Source organism: Phyllostomus discolor, chromosome 6 (genome assembly GCF_004126475.2).
Source record: "Phyllostomus discolor isolate MPI-MPIP mPhyDis1 chromosome 6, mPhyDis1.pri.v3, whole genome shotgun sequence".
NCBI classification, from domain to species: Eukaryota; Metazoa; Chordata; class Mammalia; order Chiroptera; family Phyllostomidae; genus Phyllostomus; species Phyllostomus discolor.
Window position 1 is genome coordinate 136,393,313 of NC_040908.2, and position 26,346 is coordinate 136,419,658.

Sequence of the window (26,346 nt, forward strand, 5' to 3'; positions counted from 1 at the left end):
TTTCTTTCATTTAGAAACTGAGATGGCAGCTAACCAGTTTGGCCTCCCGTTGTCCTGTCTTCTATATTCTTGAACAATCGGCACCACAGTAAGCCAGGCTGGCTAGTTACCATGGACAACCACTCTGTTGCTATATTTGGAGTCTAACAGGCAGTTGCTACCAACAGATTTAACCAGTGTTTTATCCTCCGCTGATGGTGAAGTTGAGGGGCATCAACAGAAATAGTTTGGTGTGAAGAGCAGGGTGGTGGTGGAAAGAGAAGGACAAGAATTCCTATTAAGCGTCACAAATCAATGTCCTCCTTGAAACTTGGAATAAATTTTGGCCAGCGGAACCTTGGTCATTATATTTCCTATAAACTTACGAATATTCCAGAGCTGGGTCCTGATCAAGGTTAAGGCTGAGTTTCCCCTAATAGGTTTCAGTTTTTCTCAGTTGCCTTTGTACCTAGTAACAGCCAACATTTATACAGCATTAACTGTATGCACATTAGATGCATTCTTTCATTTGATCCTTACAACCGCTAGTTTATGAAGTAAGTTCTATTACTATTCCCACTAAATAGAGAAGAGCCGGGAGGCTCGAAGTGGTAAAGTCTCTTGCTAAGAGTGCACAGAAAGTGAGCTTCAAAGACTCAGGTCCTACCTTGATTCCCTCAAATAGGTAGGAATCTGAAAACACCTTTGAAAAAATACCTATATGAAAATTTGAAAGGCCTTGAACCTGTCGCTCATTCCTAGGCCCTGAACTTAATTCTTGTCAGTGACTGTATTGGCAAGGAAGGCCACAGCCTTGTCATACAGGAGACAGTCCTGCCCTTGTCATCAGATATGCTGGGCCCGGGTTCTTCCACTGTCTAGCCTGATGCCCTGGGGCAGCTGCTGAAGCTTCCCTGAGCCACAGTCTATAAAGCGAGATGCCAACCCATGCTCTGCTTGCTTCACAAACATGTTATGAACTCAATCTAAATGAAGCGCAAGTGTTTTGCAAACTGTATAGAGACACAGATGGGATTCTTTAACTCAAGTCAACATTGTTTGAGCACTTAACCTGGGCTGGGAAATGTGCCAGGCACTAAGGATATAAATTAAAATGAATAATACAGGGTTGTTTATTCATTCAACAACTGAATATTGAGTGGCTCTGTGGGCCAGGTACTGGCTATGCATTGGGAATCAATCTGCATCTGAGACAGGGCCAGGTTCTCTGCTCATGGTTTGCAAAGAAGACAGATATTCAAAATGTGAATTCAATAATGTTTTATGGTGTTGTTAGAAAAATTCCAGGTCCTATTGGGGCATTTACCAGGGAGTCCTAAACTGATCTAGGAGTCTAGGAAGGCTTTGCTGTGGAAGTGATATTTAAGTGTCTTATAGGAGCATACAGGCCTGGGGGAGATGAATGTGTAAACCAATAAATGCAGAGCTATGATTGATAGATGGACACAGAAGACAGAAAGGGAAGACTTGGATACCTAATCAGAGTCAAGGTAGATTTATTACCTAATCTGGAGTGTTGCTATCACAATTTGGACACATCCAGAAAATTTTCCATAGGAGTTGGTATCTAAACATGTGACTCCAGACAGGTAACTAAGGATCAAAATAGCAACCAGCAAAAAAAAAAAAAAATAGGAATACTTCCTGCTTTACCTTTCCTCTCCCTCTCCTTCTGCCTCTCCCCACTGCCCCACACACCCTTGAGAATCTGGTTAATCTGGCAGGTAAACTGCAAGGAACTGTACACCATGATCTCCATAGCCAGCCCATATTAGCTATGTGGTTCCTAGAATATCTCATTACCGGATCTTGGTGATTTGTATATAAAATGAAGGGAGAGACTCTCTTTCACTTTTTAACTGTAAAGCATTTATGTAAATAGTAGGCAAGAGATGGTGCAAGACTTCCAAGCAATCTCTGACTCTTCCTGTAACCCCAAGCCGTGAGCATCTGGGAGGGTGGTTATGGTTAGAAAGTTGAGGCTGCTTGGGGGCTGGTGAGGGAGCCATAGAGCAGGTCGGAGGAGCTGTCCTAACCCTACGTTCACCACTAACTGGCAGGGTGATCTTGGACAAGTCACTTTTCTCCTTGAGCCTGTTTCCTCATTTATAAATAGAGGGGATTGGAAACATCCTTTTGACCTAGTGTTATGAATTATGAAAGGGATCCTCTACCCTACTGTATTCCCCCAGGCTAATGTGGGTCCCTGTGTTATATTCTTGGTACTTTTTTTTTTATTGGCACTTATTGTTTATACTTAAAAAAAAATCCCTATCTCTGTCAGTATTTGCCCTTCACAAAAGACCTGAACTCCAAAAAGACTGTACTTATATGTTTTCGCCTGTGCCTGGCACATAGTAGATGCTAAATAAACAATTGTTACCTAAAGCGTTCCCAGCAGCACTCACTCACTCATCCCCACCCCAGCCCCACTGGCTTGGTATCGGAGAGCACTAGGGTTTCCTGACCTGTGTCTGTGAGAAGCTCTGTGCTGACAGATGTGTGGGCTTTTTGTTTTGTTTTGACATTTCAAATGGTCTTTTTGGTGCCAACATTGACATAATTATAACAAACACCCTTGTTTAAAAAAAAAAAGTCCCTAGTCTTTCCAGAGCTGTGGAAGAAACAAGGCTGGAATCAAAAGTTCAGTCAAAACGGACTCTGTTGCTGCCCGTAGTGTGATAGTGGGAATTAGCAAACCCTAATGTGGAATTTTTTTTTCAAAGCCAAGAATTGTGAAACACTGCTCAGCAGTTCTTCGAGTAATTTATGGAGCCAGACCCCCTTTGATGTCCTTTTGTAAACCATCCCTTTGTCTTCATTCGTTGTTTGTTTGGACAGCACTTTCAGGCTTTAGCACATGCCAGATCTTGTGTAAAGCATGGTGAGGGACCTCGAGATGGATGTGTGTCAGGAGGCCAGGGCCAAGTAGAGGAAAGAGGATCTACCCAAGAACAACAAGGCCGACTCTAAGAGGTCAGTATTTGTGAGTCTGATGCAAGTTTGTCCCCTGCTGTTAGACAGTAACCCCAGGAGGCCAAGGAGCAGGTGTTTTTATCTTGCTCAGTGTTGACTCCCCAGTGCTGAATGTTGCTTGGCACACAGTAGCTACTCAATCTCATACATTTGCAGAATAAGAAAAATAGTGACATAGAAAAGAGATGGAAAAAAAAGTACTGTGGGGATTGGAGAGGTAGAGCTTAGTCTCAGCTGGGGAAATTCCATGATTGAAGCTGAGACGGACCGTCCAGGTAGTGTTCTTGCTGCTACACTCAGCCCCATTTTACAAATAAGGAAACTGTCCCAGAGGGAGAAAGTGATTTGCCCAGGGTCACACAGTATTACTGGCTGAACTTCACTCCTCCAAATTCATATGTTTAAACCTTAACACCCAGTACCTCAGAATGTGACTATATTTGGAAGTATGCTCTTTAAAGAGGAAAGTTCAAAGGAAGTCATATAGGAGGGTCCTAATCCATTACGATGTGTGTCCTTGTAAGAAGAGGAGATTAGGATACAGATGCTGTGCATAGAGGGAAGACCGTGTGAAGACACAGGGGGAGGTGGACATCTACAAGCCAAGGAGAGAAGCCTCAGAAGAAACCACCCTGGGGACATCATGATGTTGGACTTCTGGATTCCAGAATTGTGAGAAAATAGATTTCTGTTGTAAGCCACCCAGTGTGTGGTACTTTGTTATGGTAGCCCAGCTGACTAACACATACAGTAAGTGCAGGTAAAGTTAGGACAGGAAGCCAGGTCTGCTGCATCTCCATCCTAAGCTCATTGCATGACACCACTCAGCTGGTCCATTAGTGCTCCCCCAAACATTCACTCCCGATGATAAAAGCTAACCCACACATAGTGCCTATCATATACCAGGCACTCTTCTGAGTATAGAGGAGGAAACTGAAACACAAACACATTGAGCAACTTGCCCAAGGCACAGTCAGTGCTGGAGCTGGGACTCAGGCCCATACAGTCTTCTCCGGGGGCTGCTCCACTTTTCATGCCATTCTGCTGTGGTGTGTCTACAAGCCAAAGGCATTTTCAAAGATGAGCAGTAATAACGGCACTGCAGGCGTCACTGGGTCTGCTTTCTTATAACCATTAGTGCTGCATACACTTATCCCAATCAGAAGTAGCTCAATGGAGGCATAAAACAAGCAGGGGGGAGTGTCAGGATTTATTTGTTCCAGAATCTTCTGATGTCTTAGAATATCAGTGCAGAAGCATTGAAATAGCAGATTTGAAGCCTCCCTGAAGTCCAAAAATATCTTTTAATTTAGTCCTTGAAAGTAACCAAACCACTTCAGTCAAAGCACTAGGCAGTAAGAGAACTGGGTTAGAATCTTCTCTCCACCACTTACCAGCTGGCTGACTTGGGGTTTATGGTATCAGTCTGAACCTCAGTTTTTTTTCTTCTGGGAAATGGGAAAAATAACACATATCTTACAGATTACACATAGTGTATGTAAAAACACTGTCACAGGTGCCAATGCACAGGAAGTGATCAATAAACAGAGTTCTTATTAGCTAAGCAAAATGGCCATACCCAAAGGCTCTCCCCTCTGTGAAGCCTTGCCCTATGTCTCATCCTAGCCTGTCCAAATTAATTGCCTTGCTCCTCTTGCTCTCCAAGGAAGTTGCTACACTTCAATTTGTCACTCAATTTGTCTTTCCTTGTATCACAGAAGTTGATGACACACCTATCTGTTCACCTACCCTCTCAGTACAATTGTGCTGAGCATTTTCCGTGTCCCTGTGCTGTGCTGGGCACTGGGAGTTCAGAGATGGATATGATGTCCCACCCCCAAGCGGGGGGGATGATGGGCTTTTGGGACAACTCATGGCTGGTGTGCCCAATAGGCAGCAGTGTAGTAGTAAATTAATAATAATAGTAATTTAACGATTTTATTGTATTATAGCATTTATCATGGGAAAAACCAGCACTTTGCTAGATTTCTAGACACATACTATGTTTAGTATTAATTGTATAAAGAGAGTCATAATGTTTTCAGTTCTTTTCCAATCTAACTTCTAAAGGTCTTAATCTGGTTTAGCTTGACAACATATACACTAAGGAATAATTAATTACAAAGACTGTGTTAGTGCTGGGTTAGAAAAGCTCCCGTTTTCTGGGGACTCAGTAGGAGAGCCCCACTGCACCACTGGAGGTCCGCAAGGGCAGGGACCAAGCTTTATACTATCCTCATGGCTTACCAGAATTTAGATGCTAGTTCTTTCCGTGTAGACCTTAAAGGGGTGTGGGGAGTGCAGGTGGGGGGTCTCCTGCCCAATCCTCCTCTAGTCTGAGCTGTGGAATTCATTATTTTGTTTTGTAAGAACAAAACAGACCCGCCCACTCTCCCACCAGCCCAGCGACGGTGGAATTGACTATCCGAACAGCGCAGAAGTGGAGTGGCAAATGTTTTAATAGTTAACATTTGTGGATTCCTTATTAGATGTCGTCGGGGGGGGGGGTGCTTTACACGATGGGGCATGAAGGTCAGGAGGACACCTACCTTGGCAAGCAATGCAGTCCAGACCGGAGGCAGGAACTTGACCCCCCCCCCCCCCCCCCCGTCACGAGCTGGGGGCGGAGCCTCCAACTAGCGATTCCTGGCCGGCTTCTGAGGCAGCAAGAAAGTCCCGCCCCTGGCCCAGAGAAGAGCAGGGATTGGCTTTCCCGAGGCCGATTGATGGTAAAGGCGCGAGCGGAGGCTGCTGCAGAGGCTGGGCCGGGAGCAGGAAGTGGGATACCGGCGACTCCAGGCGGGCTGGGGAGTGGGTTGGAGAGCTGGCTGCCTTCGCCACTTAGCCGAGTCGCCACCGTCACTGGGAAGATGGAGGGGCCTGGTCTGGGCTCGCAGGTGAGTGTGGCCGGTGCTGGCTGTCCCGGGAGCCTGGAGAGAGGTGGCGGCTGTAGGAAGACGGGGGCGTGGGTTGATGAAGCGCCCGGGAGAGGCCACCTCCGGAGGAGGGGCCTGGGCCGGGTAGGGGGAAGCCTGGAAACATCGGGAATGATGCTGGGAGTTCTTTCTGAGGCGACCGGGAAGGAGGGGCCTGGGCAGGGGATTGAGTGCCTGGTTGAGTTCTCCAACCTTCCAGGGCACCCTCTGGGACCTGTACCCCCGGTACCTGGTAGGAACCCTGTGGTACCTGGTAGGGGCCGCTGCGAGGCCTGGGACGGGAGGATGGCGGTTCCTGGGAGAAGTGTCGGGTGACACACCTGAGCTGAACCAGCCCGACTTGACCTTGGGCTGGAGTCTGCGGTTCCCTGGATTTCTCGTTGGGCCGAGGCCCCGAGGCACCCGCCTTCGCCCCACCCAGCCCAGTTTTAGCGTTTGTTCCCATATCCTTGGACACTCCTTGAAAGAATTCAGGCTGTTTGTCTAGGCTGGAGGAAAGGGGGTGGGAGCTACGGTGATAGCTGTCTGCAGGAACCCAAAGAACTCTACTCTGTGGAGGAGGTATTACCAGAAGCCAGATGTAATTCCAAAGAACAGAATGGGCTAGTGAGGGGATGTTACAGGAGGTACATGCTAGCTACAACGGAACGAGATTTTTGTCTTTTTCTTTTTTAGTGGCCCTTTCCCAAAGCCTAGAGTGGCATATTGTAGCTGTTCACTTAATGTTTATCGAATAAATGAAGAATATCCAGATTCATCCAACTTGTAGTGAGCATTTAGCACGTGCCATATGCTTTTATATGCATTATTTTACTCCAGAATTGAAACATCCTTGAGGAGATGGCATTATCTCTGTATACGGATGAGAAAACTGAAGCTGTCTCCAGTTGTAAGTTAGGTAGTGGATTTTCTGTTTCGGTTGGGATTCAAGCAGTTTGAGATGATGGGATTACTTGGCCTCTTGAAAAAAAGTCCAATTCTGAGAGTTTTCTCATGCTCCCCCTCCCTTCTTTCAACAGTCTGGTGTAGCTTTAAGTGAGGAACAAGACTCGTGGGGAGATGTCAAAGCATTCGTATTAGGTGTTCTTGGATTTTGACAGGAAAAAGAAAGGTTTGCAAGCTGACTGGATTTTACAGAAGGGTGTAGAATTCTCCCATGGGAACTGTGTTTCATTGTTTTTTTCGCAGAGTTTCAAGGAAAAGTTGGTAGGAGCAATTATCATATGTTAATTACGGCCACTCATGCACAAAAACCCTTAGGTGCTCGAAGTTGACTTCCTCAGGCCGGTGGGAAGGTAGCCCTGCCCTCAGTTCCATGACAGATGGAGGTAGAGAATGATTCACAGGTTGAAATTAATGGGGCAAGGTAGAGACATTATTGTTGTTAATAATAATTGCTATTACAATAATCGCATCAAGATCTTACCTATAGGTGGTGCCCTACAGTTTGCAAAATATTTCCCCGTTCTCCAACCTCACTGTGACCCTGTGAGGTGGGAGGGATTATTATTCTAGTTTTAGAGATTAGACCTGAGGCTCAAACAATTGAAGTCACCTGTTAAAAGTCTAGTAGCTGCTAAGTAACAGCTGAGACTTCATTCGTTCTGCTAGGTGTTAGGCGCCGTTACAGGTGCCTGAGGTAAATCAGTGAACAAAACAGACGAAAACATTCCTGCCCTGGTTGTATTTGGCTCTCCTAGTTCCGGCTTCAGAGCTGATGGGTTTTTGCCAGCATTTGCCATTCATTACAGGCGTACTTGTTTAATTGCGCTTTACTTCACTGTGCTTCGCAGATACTGCGTTTTTATAGATTGAAGGGTCTTACCTTCACCAGCAAAAAGATTATGACTCACCAAAGGCTTAGATGATGGTTGGCATTTGTTAGCAATATATAATTTTTAAATGAAGGTATGTGTATTTTTAAAAGACATAATGCTGTTGCACACTTAATAGACTACAGTATAATGTAAACATAACATTTATTAAAAATTTGTGACTTGCTTTATTGCGGTACTCACTTTATTGTGGTGCTCCGGAACTGAACCCCTTGTATCTGCCCGGTATGCTGGTACCATCTGGTCCCCAGTTTCCTCTCTGACCTCATTTTTCATTACTTTTTTTAAAAGATTTTATTTATTTATTTTTAGAGAGAGGGGAAGGGAAGGAGAGGGACAGAAACATCGATGTGTGAGAGAAACATCAATCGGTTGCCTCTTGAGCACCCCCAACCAGGGACCTGGCCAGTAACCCAGGCATGTGCCCTGACTGGGAATGGAATTGGTGACCCTGAGGACGGGGGTGGGGGGGGGAACACCCAGCCCTCTGAGCCGTACCAGTCAGGGCTTTATTACTTTCTTGCTTGCTCAACCAACCACAGCCATACTGGCCTCTAGGTCTTTGTACGTACTATTTGCTCTTTCTGGAGCACTCTTTCTTCATATGCCACATGGCTTATTTCCCCACCTCTTTAAGGTCTTGCCACAAATGTCACCTCCATGTGGCAAGCCCTCCCCATTATCACCACTACCAGCAACATTTCCTAGTCTCCTTCCTTGCTTTATATTTCTTCTCAGCATGTGATACCATGCAACACACTTCTTTGTCTTGTCTGTCTCTTTCCCCTCACTGAATTAAGCACTAGGAGGACAGGGATGTTTATCTGTTATGTTCATTGCTCTGTGCCTAGTACTGTGGGTATGCTGTAAATAATTGTCTGACGAATGAACTGGGAAACTGAACTCTGGTACTTCTGTTAATGTCTTGAGAAATGTTAAAGGTTACCCATCAGCTTTGTCTCTCCTTTGCTGTTACTTGATAGCCGTGCAGAGCAGTGACCCTCATCAGAGTTAATATGTTTTGTAGATTTTGGTTTTCTCTTAAATTAATGCCCATTGTAACTTTAAAAGTATTTACTCACTATTTAGAAAAGTTCTAATTTGATTACTAATTAAGTTAAAAACACTAATGAGATATCGTGAGAAATATATGATCCCTTAGGTCTTAAAGACGTTTCTCTCATCTGCTGTGTAGCAGTCACTCCAGAGCGCAGTGGTGTAAGCCAGCGTTGCCATGCCCACGGGCTCTGTGGCAGGAATTCGGACAGGGCATAGCAGGGATGGTTTATTCCTGCTCCCTCATATCTGGAGCCTCTGCTGGAAAGACTCGTGAACTGGGATGATTCAGTTCCTGGGGCTGGTATCATCTGGTGTTGTCTTCCCTCACGTGTCTGGCAGTTGATGCTGACTTTCAGTAGGGACACCTACGTGTGGCCTGGGCCTCTGCACAGCATGGTGGCTGAGCTCCAAGAATGAGCATCTAAAGGGAAAGAGAAAGCTGCCAGTTTCTAAGGTCTGGGCCTGCAAACTAGCAGAGTACCTCTTCTGCAGTATTTAGTAGTGAAGCATCACAGAGCTCCGATTTGAGAGGAAGGTCTCAGATCAGGGGTGCCAAACTCATTTTCAGTGGGGGCCACATCAGCCTCACGGTTGCCTTCAAAGGGCCAAATGTAATTTCACTTCCTTAACAGTTAAGGAGCAGTTACATTTGTACAGTCCTAAAATTATTTTGCCTCTTTGAAGGCAACTGCGAGGCTGATGTAGCCCCTGGTGAAAATGAGTTTGACACCCCTGCCATAGACCCTTTCCTCTTGGTGGAGAAGCATCTAAGAAATTGGGGACTTTGTTATAAAAATCACCACAGGTGTATCCATAGCTCTCATGTAATTTTCCTAATACTTTGTTACCCTCTGTGGGGGAGATTATTCTGCTAGCTTCACGCCTCCTTGGTATTACTTTTTGGGGGTGGGGTGAGAGGGTTGGATCTTATCTGTTGTGTCCATTGCCATATCCCTGTGTCTGGAACAGTGCTTGGGACATAGTAGGCATTCAGTAAAAACCTGGTGAATGACTGAATGGATTGTAGTAGGAATTGTGTGTTACACATCTTTTATCCCTAGTTACCTAGTACTATGATTGGTATGTAGTATGTGTTCTTTACGTTTCCTTGAATGAAAGATTAATGAAAACTCAGGAGCTTGCTGGCATCCTGAGAATTTGCTTAGTCTATTGTTACCTTATTAACATGGTAGGCAGCCATTTAGCAGTTATGCTTCTACTGTCAAAAAGGGTGTGTGTTTGTGCAGTGAAGTCTTCACCAGTGTGCAAGTTCATTAATGACCCTGCAACGGTTCCTCGTAGAACCCTACAACATGGAGTTGGAAGGAAGTTTATAACTATATTGACCTGCTCCTTCCATTTTACAAATGTAGACCTGACGCCAAAAAATAGGGTAGATAGCCCACTGCAGCCCACCCTGGGTTCTTATCTCTGCTTGAGGAAGACCCTCCTGTCTAGTCATGCTGAAGAGGAAAGTGACCTTCCAAAGCATGGGAAGGAAGAATGAGGAGGATGAAATCAGTGTCCCCAAGAAGAAGCTGGTGGACGCTGTAGCTGGGGCAGGAGGTCCTGGAAGGCATTTCAAAGGTAAACACTCTTTGGACAGTGATGAGGAGGAAGAAGAGGAGGAGGGGTCCAGCAAATATGACATCCTGGCCTCAGAGGATGAGGAAGGTCAGGAAGCAGCCCATACTCCCTAGCGAGGGAGCTGTGCGGATCACACCCTTCAATCTACAGGAAGAGACGGAAGGCGGCCACTGTGATGCTGATGGCAACTAACTTCCTGAACTGGGACACTCAGGTCCAAGACAGCTGGCTGGACGACACTGGGTGAAGGTCAGGGAGCAGCCTCCTGATCAGCGCTCACCTGATCAGACTCAGAGGAGGGTCAGACTCAGAGGAGGAGGACAGCCCAGGCCAGACACCAATACTCAATACTCAGTGCTCACCAATACTTACCAATACTGCCCAAGCCCTCCTCGAGGGCCTTCTGGAGCTCCTGTTGCTGAGAGAGACATGTGGCTGGGGCACTTAAGCATCTGGCCCCTAGGCAAAGGGGGTAGCAAGGGCCTGGATGCCCCATTCCCCCCAGCACTAGGACTGGCTGTCCAGGTTAGCTGACCAAATGGTGGCTCGGGGCAACCTTGACATTTATCAGGAGACAAGAGAATGGTTGGCCATACAGCTGAAGGGGTTGGGGTGCCTGACCCCAACCTTCTCTGCACGTGTTTGCTGAGGAAGTGGTAGAGGGAAAGCTGGAGACCCCAGCCCCTGTCCAGAGACGAGAGGCAGAGCTGCCAGGAGGTGGTCTGGTGGATGTGACGTGGGAATGAATGTAAGTGGGAGAGCACAGGGTACTGAGCTGTATGGCCCTTCACCAGCACCCAGATGCAGACCTGGCTGCATGAAGGCTACTTGCCTGATGGTGTTTACTGCCAGAAGCTGAATCCCCCAGTGGACAGTTCTATAACTCCAAAAATATTGACTTTGACCTCTATACCTGAGCCTTCTGAGGGCCAGTTTGGTGGCCGCTTCTTTCCTGGACCCTGGTGGGAGCCCCAGCCGCCTCAGGCAGTGAGGATTTGGGGGCCACTTTTCATCAATTTTTCTTTCCCAATAAAAGCCTTTTGTTGTGTATTAGGTCCTTGGCTGTGCTGATGGCCAGAAGCCAGGGACCCTCCATAGCCCCTATGGAAAAAAAAAATAGGGTAGATAATTAGCCACCATCATACAGCCAGCGTGAAATCTGCGACTTTGGCCTTGTTCTCGAGGAATTTACATTTCAAAATGGTTAGAATGAAACAACTAGAGACTACCATAAAAAAAAATATATATTTTTTGACCTGGCTGGTGTGGCTCAGTGGATTGAGTGCCAGCCTGTGAACCATGGGGTCGCTGGTTCGATTCCCTGTCAGGGCACTTGCCTGGGCAGGCCAGGTCCCCAGTGGGGGATGCTCAAGAGGCAACTACACATTGATGTTTCTCTCCTTTCCCTTCTCTAAAAATAAATAAATAAATAAAATCTTTAAAATATATATTTAAAAATATATATATTGGTAACTGGAGAGTAATTTCTAAGAAGCATTTAGTATCATGACATAAACTTTGCTTTAATCTTTGTGATGAGAATGTGTGGTTGTTTTTGTTAAAAATCTTTATGGGACTGTCTCCAGTCAAAGTTAACCTCTCCCAAAGCAGGTCATTTCCTTTCTCACCTGTAGCCCTTGTGGAAAATTTTGGGAAGGAGCAAGTCTAGGGCAAAGGAGATAACTTAGAGCTTTGGTCTCTAAACATTTTTGATCATGAACTCCTATCAGTAAAACAATTTTGAACTTGCACCCTCTAGAGTAAAACTGTAATGTGAAAAGTAAGGTCCAAAATTTTCATTTTTGTAAAACATTGTGTATTATGGGCTGGGTGGAATCATGAATGGAGCCTGCACTGCAAGCTGGCTGGGAGCTCAGGGCTCCAGCTGTAAGTCCAAATCATCTAGATGCTGCCTGCAGTTTATCATCCCTCATTGACAGTGGATAACGCTAACCTCCACAGTGAGGGGGATGCTTCTCTGTTACGTGGTTGGCTGGACCTTAAAAAGTCCATCACCCTTCTGTTTGATGTACATGGGCTCTGGGAACAGGGGTCAGTCTCTAGACTCATTTTTTCCTAGGGCATGTTATTGTGAGATCTGACAATATATTTCTAAATTATATTCATTAATAGCTCAATATATACGTGCTCATGGTAAGGTTTTGAATTAAAGAGATAAGTATAAATTTGCTTCAAATTAGCCTTTTTGATAATTTTGAATATTTTTGGAGGGAAGCTGGTTTTTTGGAAGATTAGGCTGGATTGTCTGTTTTTACTTCGTGTGGCTGATGAGGAGTGCCTGCTGTGAAGAGAAGTGTTAGCTCTGCGATGTTCTTGTTTGTGTGCACTTACGCTGTTATTATTATCTCAGTTCATGGCTTCTTTGTGGTTTAACTCACTTGCTCATTTTGGGAGGGCAGTTTAGTTAAAATCGGATGGTATACCTTGAAAATTACGTAACCTGATGTATGTACCGCAGTACGCTGAAGGTCTGTCCCTTGTCAGTCCTGCTGGGCTGTGAGACTTTTGCTCTGCCCTGGGTTCCTGGCACACAGACTGCTTGACACACAGATCAAGTGAGGCTGCCAGTGCTAAAATCTGTAAAGCTTAAATGAGCCAAATTTATAAACTTTCGTGGCTTTCTCTTTACAAAAAAAAAAGATCAAAGCCATTGTAGTAGAATAGAAGCTGTAACATTTTTCCCCATTACCTAATGGGTCACTGTGTGTACTGCCTTGAGTGCACTTGCCTCACTTTGGAGACCATTGACTCCAAAAGCAGGCTTAGGATTTATGTAATTATTGTTAGGTTTTACTCTGATCTGGATTTTGGGGTGGGGGGTAAGGAATGGCATGAACAGAACTCCTGCTCTGTAGTCTTTACTCACCCCTTTTTGCCATTTAATCACATAGTGCCTTCTGCTGTCACTTTCCTCTGTCTCAGACTTATTTTCCCTATTGGACTTAACCCCTTGGAGGATAGATGCCCACGTCTTCTGTGCTCCTCGCATAATGCTTTGTACATCAGAAGCACATAGTAACTAATTGCCGAATAAATAAATGCTCTTAATTGTGCATATTCTTTACATTGAAATGTGTAATCCTTGCTGACTTTGTACACGAAGAATGAAGCTGATGTCCTTAATGCCTTAATGCATTATTAGAGGCAACACATTTGTGTCTGTAGACTGAGTCAGTTTTCTGTGATGAAAAGCTGTATATAAACAAAGAGTTAATCTTCCTAGCATACAAATGGAAAGAGACACACAGCCCACTGGGAAACCGGTAGACCCTGAAAAGGCAGTCCACCAAAGAGAAAATGAGAGCCAATCAACGTGACAGACAAACTCAGACTTCACAACTAGGGGCATGCAAATGAAAACAAGATGCCATTGTTTTACCTATCAGATTGGTAAGAGCATAAAAAGCCCTGGCCGGGTAGCTCAGTTGGTTAGAGCATCATCTCAATACGCCAAGGTTGTGGGTTTGATCCCAGGTCAGGGCACATACAAGAATCAACCAATGAATGCATAAATAAATGGAACAACAAATCAATATTCTCTCTCTGTCTCTCTCAAATCAATAAGAAAAGAATTTAAAATAATGAAAAAACTGGTAATACTTAGTTATGGGGAAGTTTGTAGGGAGACAACACATATTTGATGTTGGGAGTGTGAATTGGGGAAGGTAATTGGTCAGTATCTATTTATATTTAAAAATGCATATATTTTTTGACCCAACAGTCCTACTTTGTGGAATCAATCCTATAGAATATACAGGGTGTTAATTACAGGATTACTTATAGAAGTGAAGACTGAAATCAGCCTATATCTCTAACAATAGGGAAATGGTTGAGTAAATTACGCTGGACCTATACAAGGGAATCATATTTAGCTATTGCTGAGCAGCAGAGCTGTCCGTGACACATTGTTAGCTGAGACGAGCAAGCTGATGAATGCAGCCCCATTGTTTCTTCTAAAGTAAATGTAAGAGGGTTATGATAAAAAACCTATATGTATATATACTGTATGTATAATGTTATATATGTTAGAGTATATATACAATGAGGAAGGATACACCTAAATGTTAATAGTATCTCTGGGGATGTAAGATTGGAATGAAAAGTCTATTCACTTTTGTATTGCTAGGTCTTTAAAATGAATGTGAATCATAATTTTAAAAATGAGGTTTTATATAAAAAGTAGACTGATTGCTCTGTCAATGTTAACTGCATCTGCTATTTATTGACACTCCAGAAATTCTGAGTATAGTTCAACTCTTTCCTTACCCCTTGTCTTCCAGTTGGATGCAATTGTAATTACTACGATATGATGAAAAGAATTCTAAAGAAATGTTCTTATTTATGTCTTAATCTCACGACCTGTTTCTTTACTTTTAGCTGTGTGTGGGTGTAACTAAGAGTGCCAAATACTCAGGTTGAATCCACCAGACAGATCAGAGCTTAGGTGGTCAGAAGAGCATCTGTGGCTCTGGTTCTGCGTAACACGGAGTTAGCGCGCTCCGCCCTGTCTGTCCCACTGAATGAACGGGGCCGAGTGCAGGGAGCAGCAGTCTAAGGGTTCTGAGAAATGAAGTGTAGCAGGTAGACTGGGGGAAAAGACAAGAATATGAAAAACAAAACAAGATGCTGAACCAGGGGGTAATTTACCTTTTCTTTCCCCCATCTGGATCCCCAATCCCCCGCCCTTCCCTTCCCTTCCCTTCCCTTCCCTTCCCTTCCCTTCCCTTCCCTTCCCTTCCCTTCCCTTTCTCCTTCCCCTTCCCCTTCCCCTTCCCCTTCCCTTTCTGCTTGAACTTGAACCCTGGAGGTGAACACGTAGAATGAGAGTGCTGCAGGAGAAGACCTGTAGTTCAGGTTCAAAGAGCAGGAAAGGTCTCCTAGTAGCACAGGCACCTGGAACTCTGAGGGAGAACTTCTCTGAGTTGTGGTCCCAAGACAGTTGTTCTTAGATGGGACATCAAAAGCATGAGCCATAAAAGAACAAAAAATGATAACTTGATAACTTCATCAAAATTAAAAATATTTGCTCTATAAAGGAGACTTTTAAAAAATAGCAAGATAAACTACTGGGAGAGAATATTTGCAATCACACGTCTGACAGAGGACTTTTGTCTCACAGGGGTGTCCAACCTTTTGGCATCTCTGGGCCACCCTGGAAGAAGAAGAGTTGCCTTGGGCCTCACATTAAATATACAAACGCTAACGAAACTGATGATCCCCAAAAAAAGAGGTTTTAAGTAAATTTGTGATTTTTGTGTTGGGCCACTTTCATAGGCATCCTGGGCCTTATGTGGTCCTTGGGCCATGGGCTAGACACCCCTGGTAGAATATATAATATAAAGAATTCTCAAAACTTGAAGAAAACAAACAGCCCAATTAAAACAAAAAGGGTAAAAGACTTTAAAAATTCACCAGGGGAGATACTCAGATGGCAAATAAGCACATGAAAAGATGCTCAACCTCAACCTGTTAGCCATTGGTCGATATGCACATGGAGACCATGATTAGACACTAGCACACATCTGTACTACCGACCACTCTGAGTACCGGCGAGGGTGCAGAGCAGCTGGAACTCTCGTGTTGCCAGTGGCAGTGCAAAGGGGTACAAGCCACTCTGGAAAATACTTTGGCAATTTCTTACAGATTTAACATACCCTTAACAGATGGCCAAACAATCTCCCTCCTAGAGACACAAAAACATGTTCATACCAAAGCATGTACATTTATGTAGAATGCTGCAAAAGCATGCAGCGCTGTTTATGATTGCCAAAAGTTAGAAACTTTTTTGAATGGATAAACTGTGGCACAATTATGCAATAGAGTACTATGCAACAGGGAAGGAACTGTGAATAACATGGGACAACTTGGATGCGTCTCAGAAGCATTATGCTGAGTGGAAGAAGCCAGTCTTAGAAGATTATATACTGTGTTGTATGATTAGATGACATTCTGGGGAAGATGGAACTGGTGATGAAGAGTGGATCAGTGGTTGCAGGAGGTATGGGGAGAGGGTGTGACTACAAAGGAGTATCCCAAGAGAGTTTTTTTGAGGTTTTGGAACTGGTCTATATCCTGTTTGGGGTGGTAGTTACACAGCTGTATACATGAGTTAAAATTCATAGAACTACATACCAAAAAGTCAGTTTCACTGTAAGTTCACTTAAAAAAAAAAGAAAAAAGCGCCCTGCCTGGCATAGCTCAGTGGATTGAGCGCAGGCTGTGAACCAAAGTGTCCCAGGTTCGATTCCCAGCCAGGGTACATTCCTGAGTTGCAGGCCATAACCCCCAGCAACCGCACATTGATGTTTCTCTCTCTCCCCCCACCCTCTCTCTATCTCCCTCCCTTCCCTCCCTAAAAATAAATAAAATCTTTAAAAAATATATCATTTCATAAAAAAAAAAAGCATTTGCCTCTTAAGAGTAACCTGTTGAAGGGTAATGGGCTTAGTAAAAATGTCATTTCTTAAACCCTTTTTGGAACTCCTGCAGAACTGACTTAGGCACATTACATCAAATGTCTTTAGTTTTCTATTTTTAATGGGTATTCATCCTTTGAGATTTAAAAAAAAATACATTTTATTGATTATTTTCTTGATTTTTGCTGGTGTTTCCAGGCTTACAGTATTTTTCCTGTGGCTCCTTAAAACTATTGTACTTTTGTCTTCTGACTTGCACTTACTGATAAGAAGTCTGAATTCATTCTTACCTTTGTTTTTTGAGTATAATGTATCTTTTTCCTTAGGCTGCTCTTACGATTATCTCTTTATTTTTGTATTTTAGTGATTTGGTTCTGATATGCGTCGGTATGAGAATTTGAGGTGTATCCTGCTTGGTTTTTTGAGCTTCTGGGACGTGTGGGCGTATAATTTTCACCAAATTTGAAAGATTTTTGGCTGTTTAGTCAAATATTTAAAAATACCTCTGTCCTGCCCTGGCTGGCGTAGCTCAGTGGATTGAGCGTGGGCTGTGAAACAAAGTGTCCCAGGTTCGATTCTCAGTCAGGGTACATGCCTGGGTTGCAGGCCATGAACCCCAGCAATCACACATTGATGTTTCTCTCTCTCTCTCTCCCTCCCTTCCCTCTCTAAAAATAAATAAATAAAATCTTCTTAAAAATGAATAAAAATAGTTATTTTAAAAAATACCTCTGTCCTCATATTCTGGGATTCATGGTTTAAATATTCAAGAACTTGGTTATCGGGAGGTATCTTTAGGGTGTGTTTGTCACAACTCCCAAAGCGGACCTCTGCCTTTGCAGATAACTTTTGTTTTATGACAAAACATGGGTATAATTTGGAATTTTCTAGTATTAAGCATCTAATCCTAATGAAGGGAATTAAGATGAAAATCTTCCTTTGGGTACAACTCTAAGACTCAGAAAAGATTCTAATTTAATAACATAGACATTGTTGATAGTAGTAAATTCTTCATTATGCAATTGAATGTGACATTAATTCTCTTCCTGTGCCTTGTCCACCTGCTCCCACTCTGCAGTGCAGGAATCACAGCCATGGCCCCCACCCTGCAGGATTTGGTCGACACGGAGTCTGCGCACATGAAAACAAAGAACTTGCCAAGGCGAAAGAAGTTCTTCCTCTTATAGAGGACTCTAGTAACTGTGACATTGTTAAAGCTACCCAGTAAGTCTTCCCAGTGCTTTGTTTTATCCTTATGTTCTGCTGAGTTGTAATAATGTATGTGCAGTTCATGGCACTCCAGTGTGTAGCCAACTCACTTCCTGTTCCAGTGCTAGTATGTTTGGCCTACCAGCCTCGGAGCACTTAACACAGGGCACTGTAGCTGTTTATTACTAGTCTCTCCTACAGATTGCGGGCAGCTTCTTAGCAAAAGCCTGTCTTTTTCATCTTTGTTGCCCCTGTGCATTTGCACAGTTCCTGGCTTGTATTAGGTGCCCGGTAAATGTTTGCTGAGTGAATGAGTGATGTCGAGTGACACTAAAACTGGACCCTGAGTTTGAAATACAGATCTGAGTGTTTTAAAATGTGCTACAACCTAAATATGTAGGTGGGATGGAAAAATACCAGCTTGTACATTTATGGATGTTGTAAACATTTATTTATGGAGTGCTACGCACCTGTTGTGCTGGGTGCACTAGGAGGGAGTCAGTAAAGCAGCAATAGTTTTCTGACCACTTGAAACGTACAGCGGGTTGTTTTGCTTGCGCCAAAAATGAAAGTAGGTTTTGAAATGTAACCACTTAAGATCTCCAGATGTATTTGCATAAAATCATTTCTAACATTTTTACCCTTATGAATCTCATTGATTATTAACAGCCACTCACCTCTTACCATTGAAAGTAGTTTGAAATATTTTGTTTATCGAGCTGCATTGATTCATAATCCATTTTCTCAGTAATCAAATGTAAATCTGACCGTCAGAGTGTCTAATCAGCATGAAAAGAACTAATGTTACCACATTAACTAGATATAACTTCTGTCAAAAGCAAAGAAGGCTGGTGATTAATTAGCCTGTTTGGCCTTGACATAGACTAATGTATTATTTATGTTAGTTAAAAAATAATCGAGAGTTATTTAGGTATTCTAATTATTAATTTATATGAATTCTAGAGGCCTTGGGAACTACTGCTTTAGATGAATATTTGATATTTATATTATTATATTTATATGAAGGTGGGAGTGTTAAGGCAAATATTTGCTTTAATTAGAATGGAAACATTTAAATATTTCTCTGGTACTGGTAAAGTTCTGTAAGTGTGAAAAATCAGGTTACACTCACAGGGAATTAAAAACTTACATTTTATATCTTTCTTAAAATTTCCTATGAGGTCTTAGACCTTAAGTGGTTGAGGGAAGATCTTTAGGTAAGTAGCTCAAAAATGAGCTGGGATATGTGTGTGCATGTATGTGTTTTTCTAAACCACCAAATCCTCATTAATGTGTCCTCTAATTTCTTATGTGAAGGGAGTATTCTTTTCCAGTAAAATGTTAAAGTTGACATTTAAAAGGTGAAAAATATAAATATATATCTATCCATAATTTACTCTTATTAATATTTTTTTAGCACTATCAGGCAATTATCTCCTAAGAATGCCACAGAGACAGACAGACAGATAGGGACAGACACATTTTGGTGAGACAGAAATGATTTACCGTATTTTCGGACTATAAGACGCACTCTCCCCAAATTTGGGGGGAAAGTGGGGTGCATCTTATAGTCTGAATATAGCTTACCTGGCTTGCTGTGGGGGGAGGGGTGGTGGCAGCCTATGTTACTTATGTTATTAAATATTTTACCATATTTTTTTGCTTCAAAATTTTTTTCCCTATTTTTCCCCTCTAAAACCTAGGTGCATCTTATGGTGTGGTGCATCTTATAGTCCTAAAAATATGGTAATTTTACAGCACAGGAAACCTATTTCTATGCTTTGGTTTGATTTTGACTCTTGAAGGCATGTGGAAGCTTTCAGGTCTCTAAATAGGAATCTTTCAAAGACAGTGCTAAATAGTCTGTTGGGGCTTAATTAGTTTCTACTGAAAAGAAATATTGCTAATGAATTATTTTAAAAGTCATTACAGGATTAATTAGAGATGTTTCTCTCCTGTTCTCATTCTAATAGTCAATTAAATAACTCTCTTAAATCTTTCTCAAGTCCATCCCTCCTTTTCCCTTCCTATTGCCTCTCTCAGTTTAGACTCTCATTGCCTCTCCCCTGTATTTACTGCAAGAGCCTCTAAACGGGTCTCTCAGGCTCTACCTCACTCCCTTCAGATTAGTTCCCACACAGCTACTCATGTGACCATCCTTAAAACTCGGGCTTAGTGCTTTCCTCTTAAAACTTTCAGTGGTTTCCCTCTGAGTGATAGATCAGTGTAAACTTCAAAGCATGGCACAGAAAGCCCGTTCAGTCTTTGCCTCGTCTTCTGCCCTTCTCTTTTTTATGCTTTATCCTTCCTCGGTGTTAAATTGCTTATGTTTCTCTGAACATCTATGCAGTTTCGCATCTCTGATTTTTGTACATGCTGTTCCCTGTGCCTGCAGTGCCCTCCCTTCAGCCTACAAAACACAGTTCACTTGCCATGTTTCATCCCCTTCCAGACAGCTAATCATTTCTTCCTTTGTTATTCCTTATACTGTGTTTATATTTTATTATTGAATTTATAATAAAATTCCCTAATCGTGAGGTCATTGCATGGGTGTGGTTTGAATCAAGGAAAGGAACTGTAGTCAAGAAGAATTAACACCATTCATTCCTGGCATTCAGTGGAAATCAAATGAAATTCACTGAAGGAGGACAAATATGAATGTTAAAGTTTATTTAAAAGAATGAAATTCAACTTTAAATGGATTAATCTCATCAGTTAATACACCAGGTTTACTTTTGTCATTTGGCTTTACAATATGGCCTCTTTGTTTATATCTTTGTTAATGCATTTCTCTGTTGACTGAAAGATTGGATAAAGACAAGGTGAAAGGAAGACACTCTGATATTTGAAAATGATCTTAATGGTATCAGTTATGTCCTTTTCTTTCTTATTTGAGATACGGGATTTTTGAACGATGTAAAGAGTTGGTAGAAGCAGGATATGATGTCAGGCAACCAGACAAAGAAAATGTGTCGCTTCTTCATTGGGCCGCCATTAACAACAGGCTGGATCTTGTAAAGTAAGTTGGGATAGATGTATGTTAACTGTCCATTTGTACCTCTAGACCTCTCCTTCATTTGTCTTTTCCTTCAGGTGCACCTATGAATGTTGAACCGTCTGTGGTCCTTTATTGTAAACGAATGCCCGAGTCTTTGTGCCACACACATCAGTTACCGGGCTCTGGAAGGGACCTTGCAGAGCATCCAGTCCAGGATTGTCATCGGCCCAGAAAGGAAAATCATAAAGATAGAGTTTAGGCAATGAAACTGAACATTTTTTGAAAAGAAAAATGCATAAGATAAACTTTCTCAGGATAGAACAGAAAGATTCGTGTAGTTTAGAAGAAACAGTGAAATATTTTACATTGTAATAATTCCAGGAGGGATAGGTGGGTAGAGGAATAATTTAACCTTTTTAAAAACTAAATATGGAATATGTTTTTAAGCAGGCATGTGAGGGATTGTAGAAAATATTTTCTCTTTATAAAGCATTACTGCCCACCCATTGTTTTTTGTTTCTTTGTTTTATACCTTAGCATGTAAAATGTATGTGTGTATGTGAATGTATATATAATTTGTACTATATATATTTTAATCCTTGAGGTTTAACACAATTAAAATATACTAAAGTTTAAAATAAACATGTATACTCACAGGCAAACCCCTTTGTGGAAATAAATTGGTATTTTGTTTTGATATGACTTATGAAGCACAACTTTGAAATAATGAGACTAATCCTGTAAACCGCAGAAGAAAATATGTCTCTCTACCTCACAGACTCACTTATACAGTGTATCATATCTGGGCCCCCAAGTAGAGGGCCACACACTCAAAATGTTTAACTTTTCTGGAAGGATTTTGAATTAATTCACTACTTTTAGGATTTATTTCCATATAAGTAATTCTAATTTTAAACTGTTTAAAGTGACATAATTTCTTGCAAGTTAAGTCTGTGTGAATCTAAACCTTTTGAATATAAACTGCTTCAAGACTGTGGTGGTAATTAGAGCATATAGAGTAGTTACCACAGGCTTGGTGTGCACGTTTTAAGGGAATGCTCGTGATGGCAGGAGCTTGACCAGGGGTCTGTCTGATGCTGTTGGGTGGATCTTTCAGGCTTCTGTATATCTAGGGTTTTCAGGGAAGGTTCATATTATAATTTCTGTTTTCTTATACGTTTATTGCTAAAAAACAGTTAATGTGTTCTTTTTCAGTATGAATTTTAAGTTTTAAATTTTATTTTTATCTGTGTCTGTTTTTAACAGGTATTATATTTCAAAAGGTGCTGTGGTAGATCAATTGGGTGGAGATTTAAATTCAACTCCTCTTCACTGGGCCATCAGGTAAAGGTTTCTTATACACTGAAATTGCTCTTCAAAGTCAAGTGACTTAAGTTTATTTTCTGATTATTAACAATCAGCATTATCCAAGAAGATTTTCTGTAATAATGAAAATGTTCTATTCTGTGCTATACAGTGTGGTAGCCACTAGCCATATATGAAATGTGAAATGGGGCTAATGTAAATAAGGATTTGAATTTTAAATTTTACTGAATTTTAACTAATTTGAATTTAAATACCCACATGTATGGTTAGTAGCCACAATATTGGAAACTGCAGTTATAGACCATTTGAAAGGCTTTCTTTCCTTTTTCCCCCCTTCAATAAATGAAAAATATGTATTTATATATTTATATATATAGTCATTCATTTATATATATATGAATGCAGCTTATATATATAAATGCAGCATATATATAAATGAATGCAGCTTTGAAGCATTTCCAAAGACAGAACTTAAGGCTTCACTATGATGCTCAAATTCAAATGTGTGTTTTATACTTTCTGTTTTAATCAAAATAAATATTATATTTGATCACATGAATAAAAGCGATAGTTCAGTGAACTATAAACTCAAAACAGTTCTTTTCTCTGATATGTGTAGCCATCTGAAGGTGAAGTTAGTAAGTGCCTGTCTTCATACTTAACAGTTCCTTTATTTTTCATTTTAACTCCATTCTCTGTGGTTGGTGGGGTGACGTGAACCTGAAACTAAAATGAATAATTGTTTATTTAAGACAAGGAATGGAATCTTTTCTCTGTAGCCAAGAATGAAGAGTCTAGGGTTAACTCATCATTAAGCTACCCAGGCACAGTGCCTTCTTTGGAGAGTGAGCCATAATCACGTGCGCTAATACCTAGCTCCTTAAGAATAACATTATCAAAGCATAGCTGCCATCTGAATGTTATGTTGCAGCGTATCTGGCTCATGATTAATGTAAAGTAGCAACAGTGAGGTGCAAGTGGTTTTAAAGTTTACATTTTTAGCATTAGTCATGTAAAATGATTATTTGTACAGGGTAGCAACGTGAGGTTTCAGGTGGATTGGGAGGTTGTTAAGGTTATTACCTGCACTCAAGGAGGACTGTCCAGATGTACGTTTGGAACATCTAAGTAAAAGACATTTAGAGAATCTCCAGGGTTTTAAAAATCTTAACTGTCACGAAGTACTTCTTATATCTAACTAAATCCCTCATGCCTTAGGGATATCAATTTTTCCCTGAGTTTATTTTATTTTTCTGCATGCCACAGAATTCAGTATAATTTTTATTCTCTATTTACAGACAAGGGCATTTACCTATGGTCATATTATTACTGCAGTACGGTGCAGACCCCACTCTCATCGACGGGGAAGGGTTCAGCAGCATCCACCTGGCGGTGTTATTCCAGCACATGCCCATCATAGCATATCTCATCTCAAAGGGACAGGTATATTCTGAAACGTATTTTATACTCCAGGTATTGTGGATTTGAAGAGATTAGGGAGATGATTAATAGTCTGTTTTCGTGTTTAAAGTAGAAGTTACAGATATCCAGACATTCAGATATTAGCCTCTGTAAGTCTAGGTATTGAATACTCCTTTGTGGCTTCATTGGAGCAACAAGAATAGGTCGTTTAGCTCAGAAACATATAATAGATGTTTCTGAAACTTGTAAGCCTGTAATAGTTTTCCTTATGACCCTAGTAATTTGCAGAGATTTTCAGAAACACGACTTCAAAGCCTGTATTTTTCTTCTGGTTGAATGTAGAAATGGTAGTCAGGTCACTGAATTAACCCGTCATTGCGTACATTGTTTGAGTCTAAATGGGAGACCAATTTGAATGTATGTTGCTTATTGTTCTCTAAAGTAATTCCATGAAAAAATGACTTGCCTTCAGAGGCAGCCATTTGTGGCACAGGTTAAATTATAGGTTATTGGCAGTGGGAGTTTCACTGTCAGCTATATTTGTCTGGGATATGCTTTCTCATAGCTAAGTAGTTTATATGTTAGCAGGCTCGCCTGTCACAGGCGTGGAAACATGTTTGCGCAAACGCTGTCGGAATGACAGTGTTCTCTTTAAATAAGCACTTTCTCTCAGACTCAGACGATTGAAGTAGGATAATTATAACCTTCTGGGGCTCACTTCGGAAAGATGTTCGAGGAGGAATCCTTTCTGCTTCGCTTCAAGTTCCTTCCCACGTTGTATTCCTCCAGGGCCCATGAGAATCTTCAGTAATTGAAACTCTTTTTTTTTTTTTTGCTTTGTTGGAGCCATTATCATATACTTCGAACCTGGACCCATTTTATTAAAAGGAGATGTGATTTTCTTTTTTTTTTTTTTTTTTTTTTAATATTCTAGAAGAATAGAAAATAAATTTTCATGTGTTACCTTTTAAAACATGATAAATCCAAAAAGTATGGTGAGTTGCCTCAAAAGCTAGGGAGTTTATTGTTCCTGGAAGTGTCTGAGGAGAGACTGGATGACCTTGTGTAACAGACGGTAGTATGCATTGTCTCAGTCAAGGTCTAAACTAGATGACTTCTAGGGTATCTGCTTCTAAAGTCTCTTATATTTGGTGGTGGTCATCGCTTTTCTCTTTTCCTTAGCTTTCTTTCATTCACATTATCTAACACCTTAAAGCATATATTCACGTATTCCCTGTAGAAATATTTTCATAAGCCAATGGATTTTTATACAGTGGCTGCGAAGCAGAACATTCTTTCATTCAAATGACTTTTGAACCCTCCTTGTAGACACAGTTGATGTGTTACAGAGAGACTTCTGTTAAGAGGAGAAAGAAAGCGGGCCGGGGCTGCAGGTAGGCTGACTGGCTCTTCTGTTTGAACAGAGTGTGAATATGACAGACGTGAACGGGCAGACGCCTCTCATGTTATCCGCACACAAAATACTCGGGTAAGTGAATGTCATTAAATGGGCTTATTCTGATTCTTGGTTCTGACAATTTCTTTTTTGTGTATATAATTTTAAGTATCTTACTCTGCATGAAATGATACTGAATTCTGAAGATTCAGATAAGGTTTTTTACCCTATGACTGTGATCGGGACTTTTTAGGTAGTTGTGTTTAGAAAAGCACCATTGAAATAAATTTTCTCTTATGGAAAAAGTTTGAAAACTACTATAACAAAATAAGTTCCTTACAAAACTGGTAGAGATTTCGTAGCATATACTTATTAACATGACATACATTTCTTAGTTTGCACTTTCAAAAAAATGGCGACAAGTTTAAATGTTCTCATAATTTGAAATCTAGATGATAAATCTGCTTTCCGGAAAACAATAGATGTTGAGGTTCACTGCCATTGTCGACTGCTCTGAAAATATTAATTATAACTGATCTAGGAAAACAGTTTATCAGTTCACATCAAGCACTTGCATATTTAAGTTTTCCTGTGTATTGTGATTAATGACCACCATATAGTCCAACTTCTGATTTTCTTCTCCCTTTATCAGTTCGTTTCCAGTGTAATGTTCAATTTCTGATTCTGCTTTTACTTTGGATTTCTGTCTTAGGAACTGAGTTAGTTCTGATTCCATTTCCTTCTCATTCATGGAGTAGTGGGCTAGGGGTAGAATTGTATTAGAAAGCATTTTGTCTTCTTTGCTGATAACTCTGAAGGCAGGCATAGTGTTTAAGGGTCTTGATAGAATAAGTAAAGTAGAATATTATTTTATTAAAAGACTCAAGTAGTCACAAAGGAGGGCAGGTATTGATAAAGCAAAAATATTTTATTGAATTTTGCCTTCTAGTCCATGATTTTCTAAGATAAACACATATTTTAGGACATTATACCTGCTTTATTTAATAATAGGTTAAAGGGAGAATGTGAAGTTAGCTTTTGGCTGATCTCCTCAAATATAGTATTTTACATTTAGTTTTTAATTAGATAAATAACATAGAGTTTAATATTGGCCAAAGTTAAATGTACAATTAAAAAAAAAAAAGATGTTAACTCATAGAACAAC

The 26,346-nt window shown here is 41.3% G+C and overlaps 1 protein-coding gene and 1 pseudogene across 2 annotated transcripts in view; both read left to right on the forward strand.

Annotated features, from left to right (window-relative positions):
- The first annotated feature begins 5,714 nt into the window (after nt 1-5,714).
- ZDHHC13 (zinc finger DHHC-type palmitoyltransferase 13) overlaps nt 5,715-26,346 on the forward strand; it is a 45,378-nt gene continuing 24,746 nt past the window's right edge. The window contains exons 1-6 of one of the 2 annotated variants that reach the window (XM_028517168.2): nt 5,715-5,873; nt 17,909-18,054; nt 20,936-21,058; nt 22,304-22,381; nt 23,662-23,806; nt 25,210-25,274. In XM_028517168.2, the coding sequence (XP_028372969.1) occupies nt 5,847-5,873; nt 17,909-18,054; nt 20,936-21,058; nt 22,304-22,381; nt 23,662-23,806; nt 25,210-25,274 (584 nt within the window). In that variant the 5' untranslated portion in view covers nt 5,715-5,846. The remainder of the gene's footprint in view (nt 5,874-17,908; nt 18,055-20,935; nt 21,059-22,303; nt 22,382-23,661; nt 23,807-25,209; nt 25,275-26,346) is intronic. The other variant, XM_036029136.1, reaches the window with a different exon arrangement.
- On the forward strand, nt 9,499-11,627 carry LOC114500468 (annotated as a pseudogene).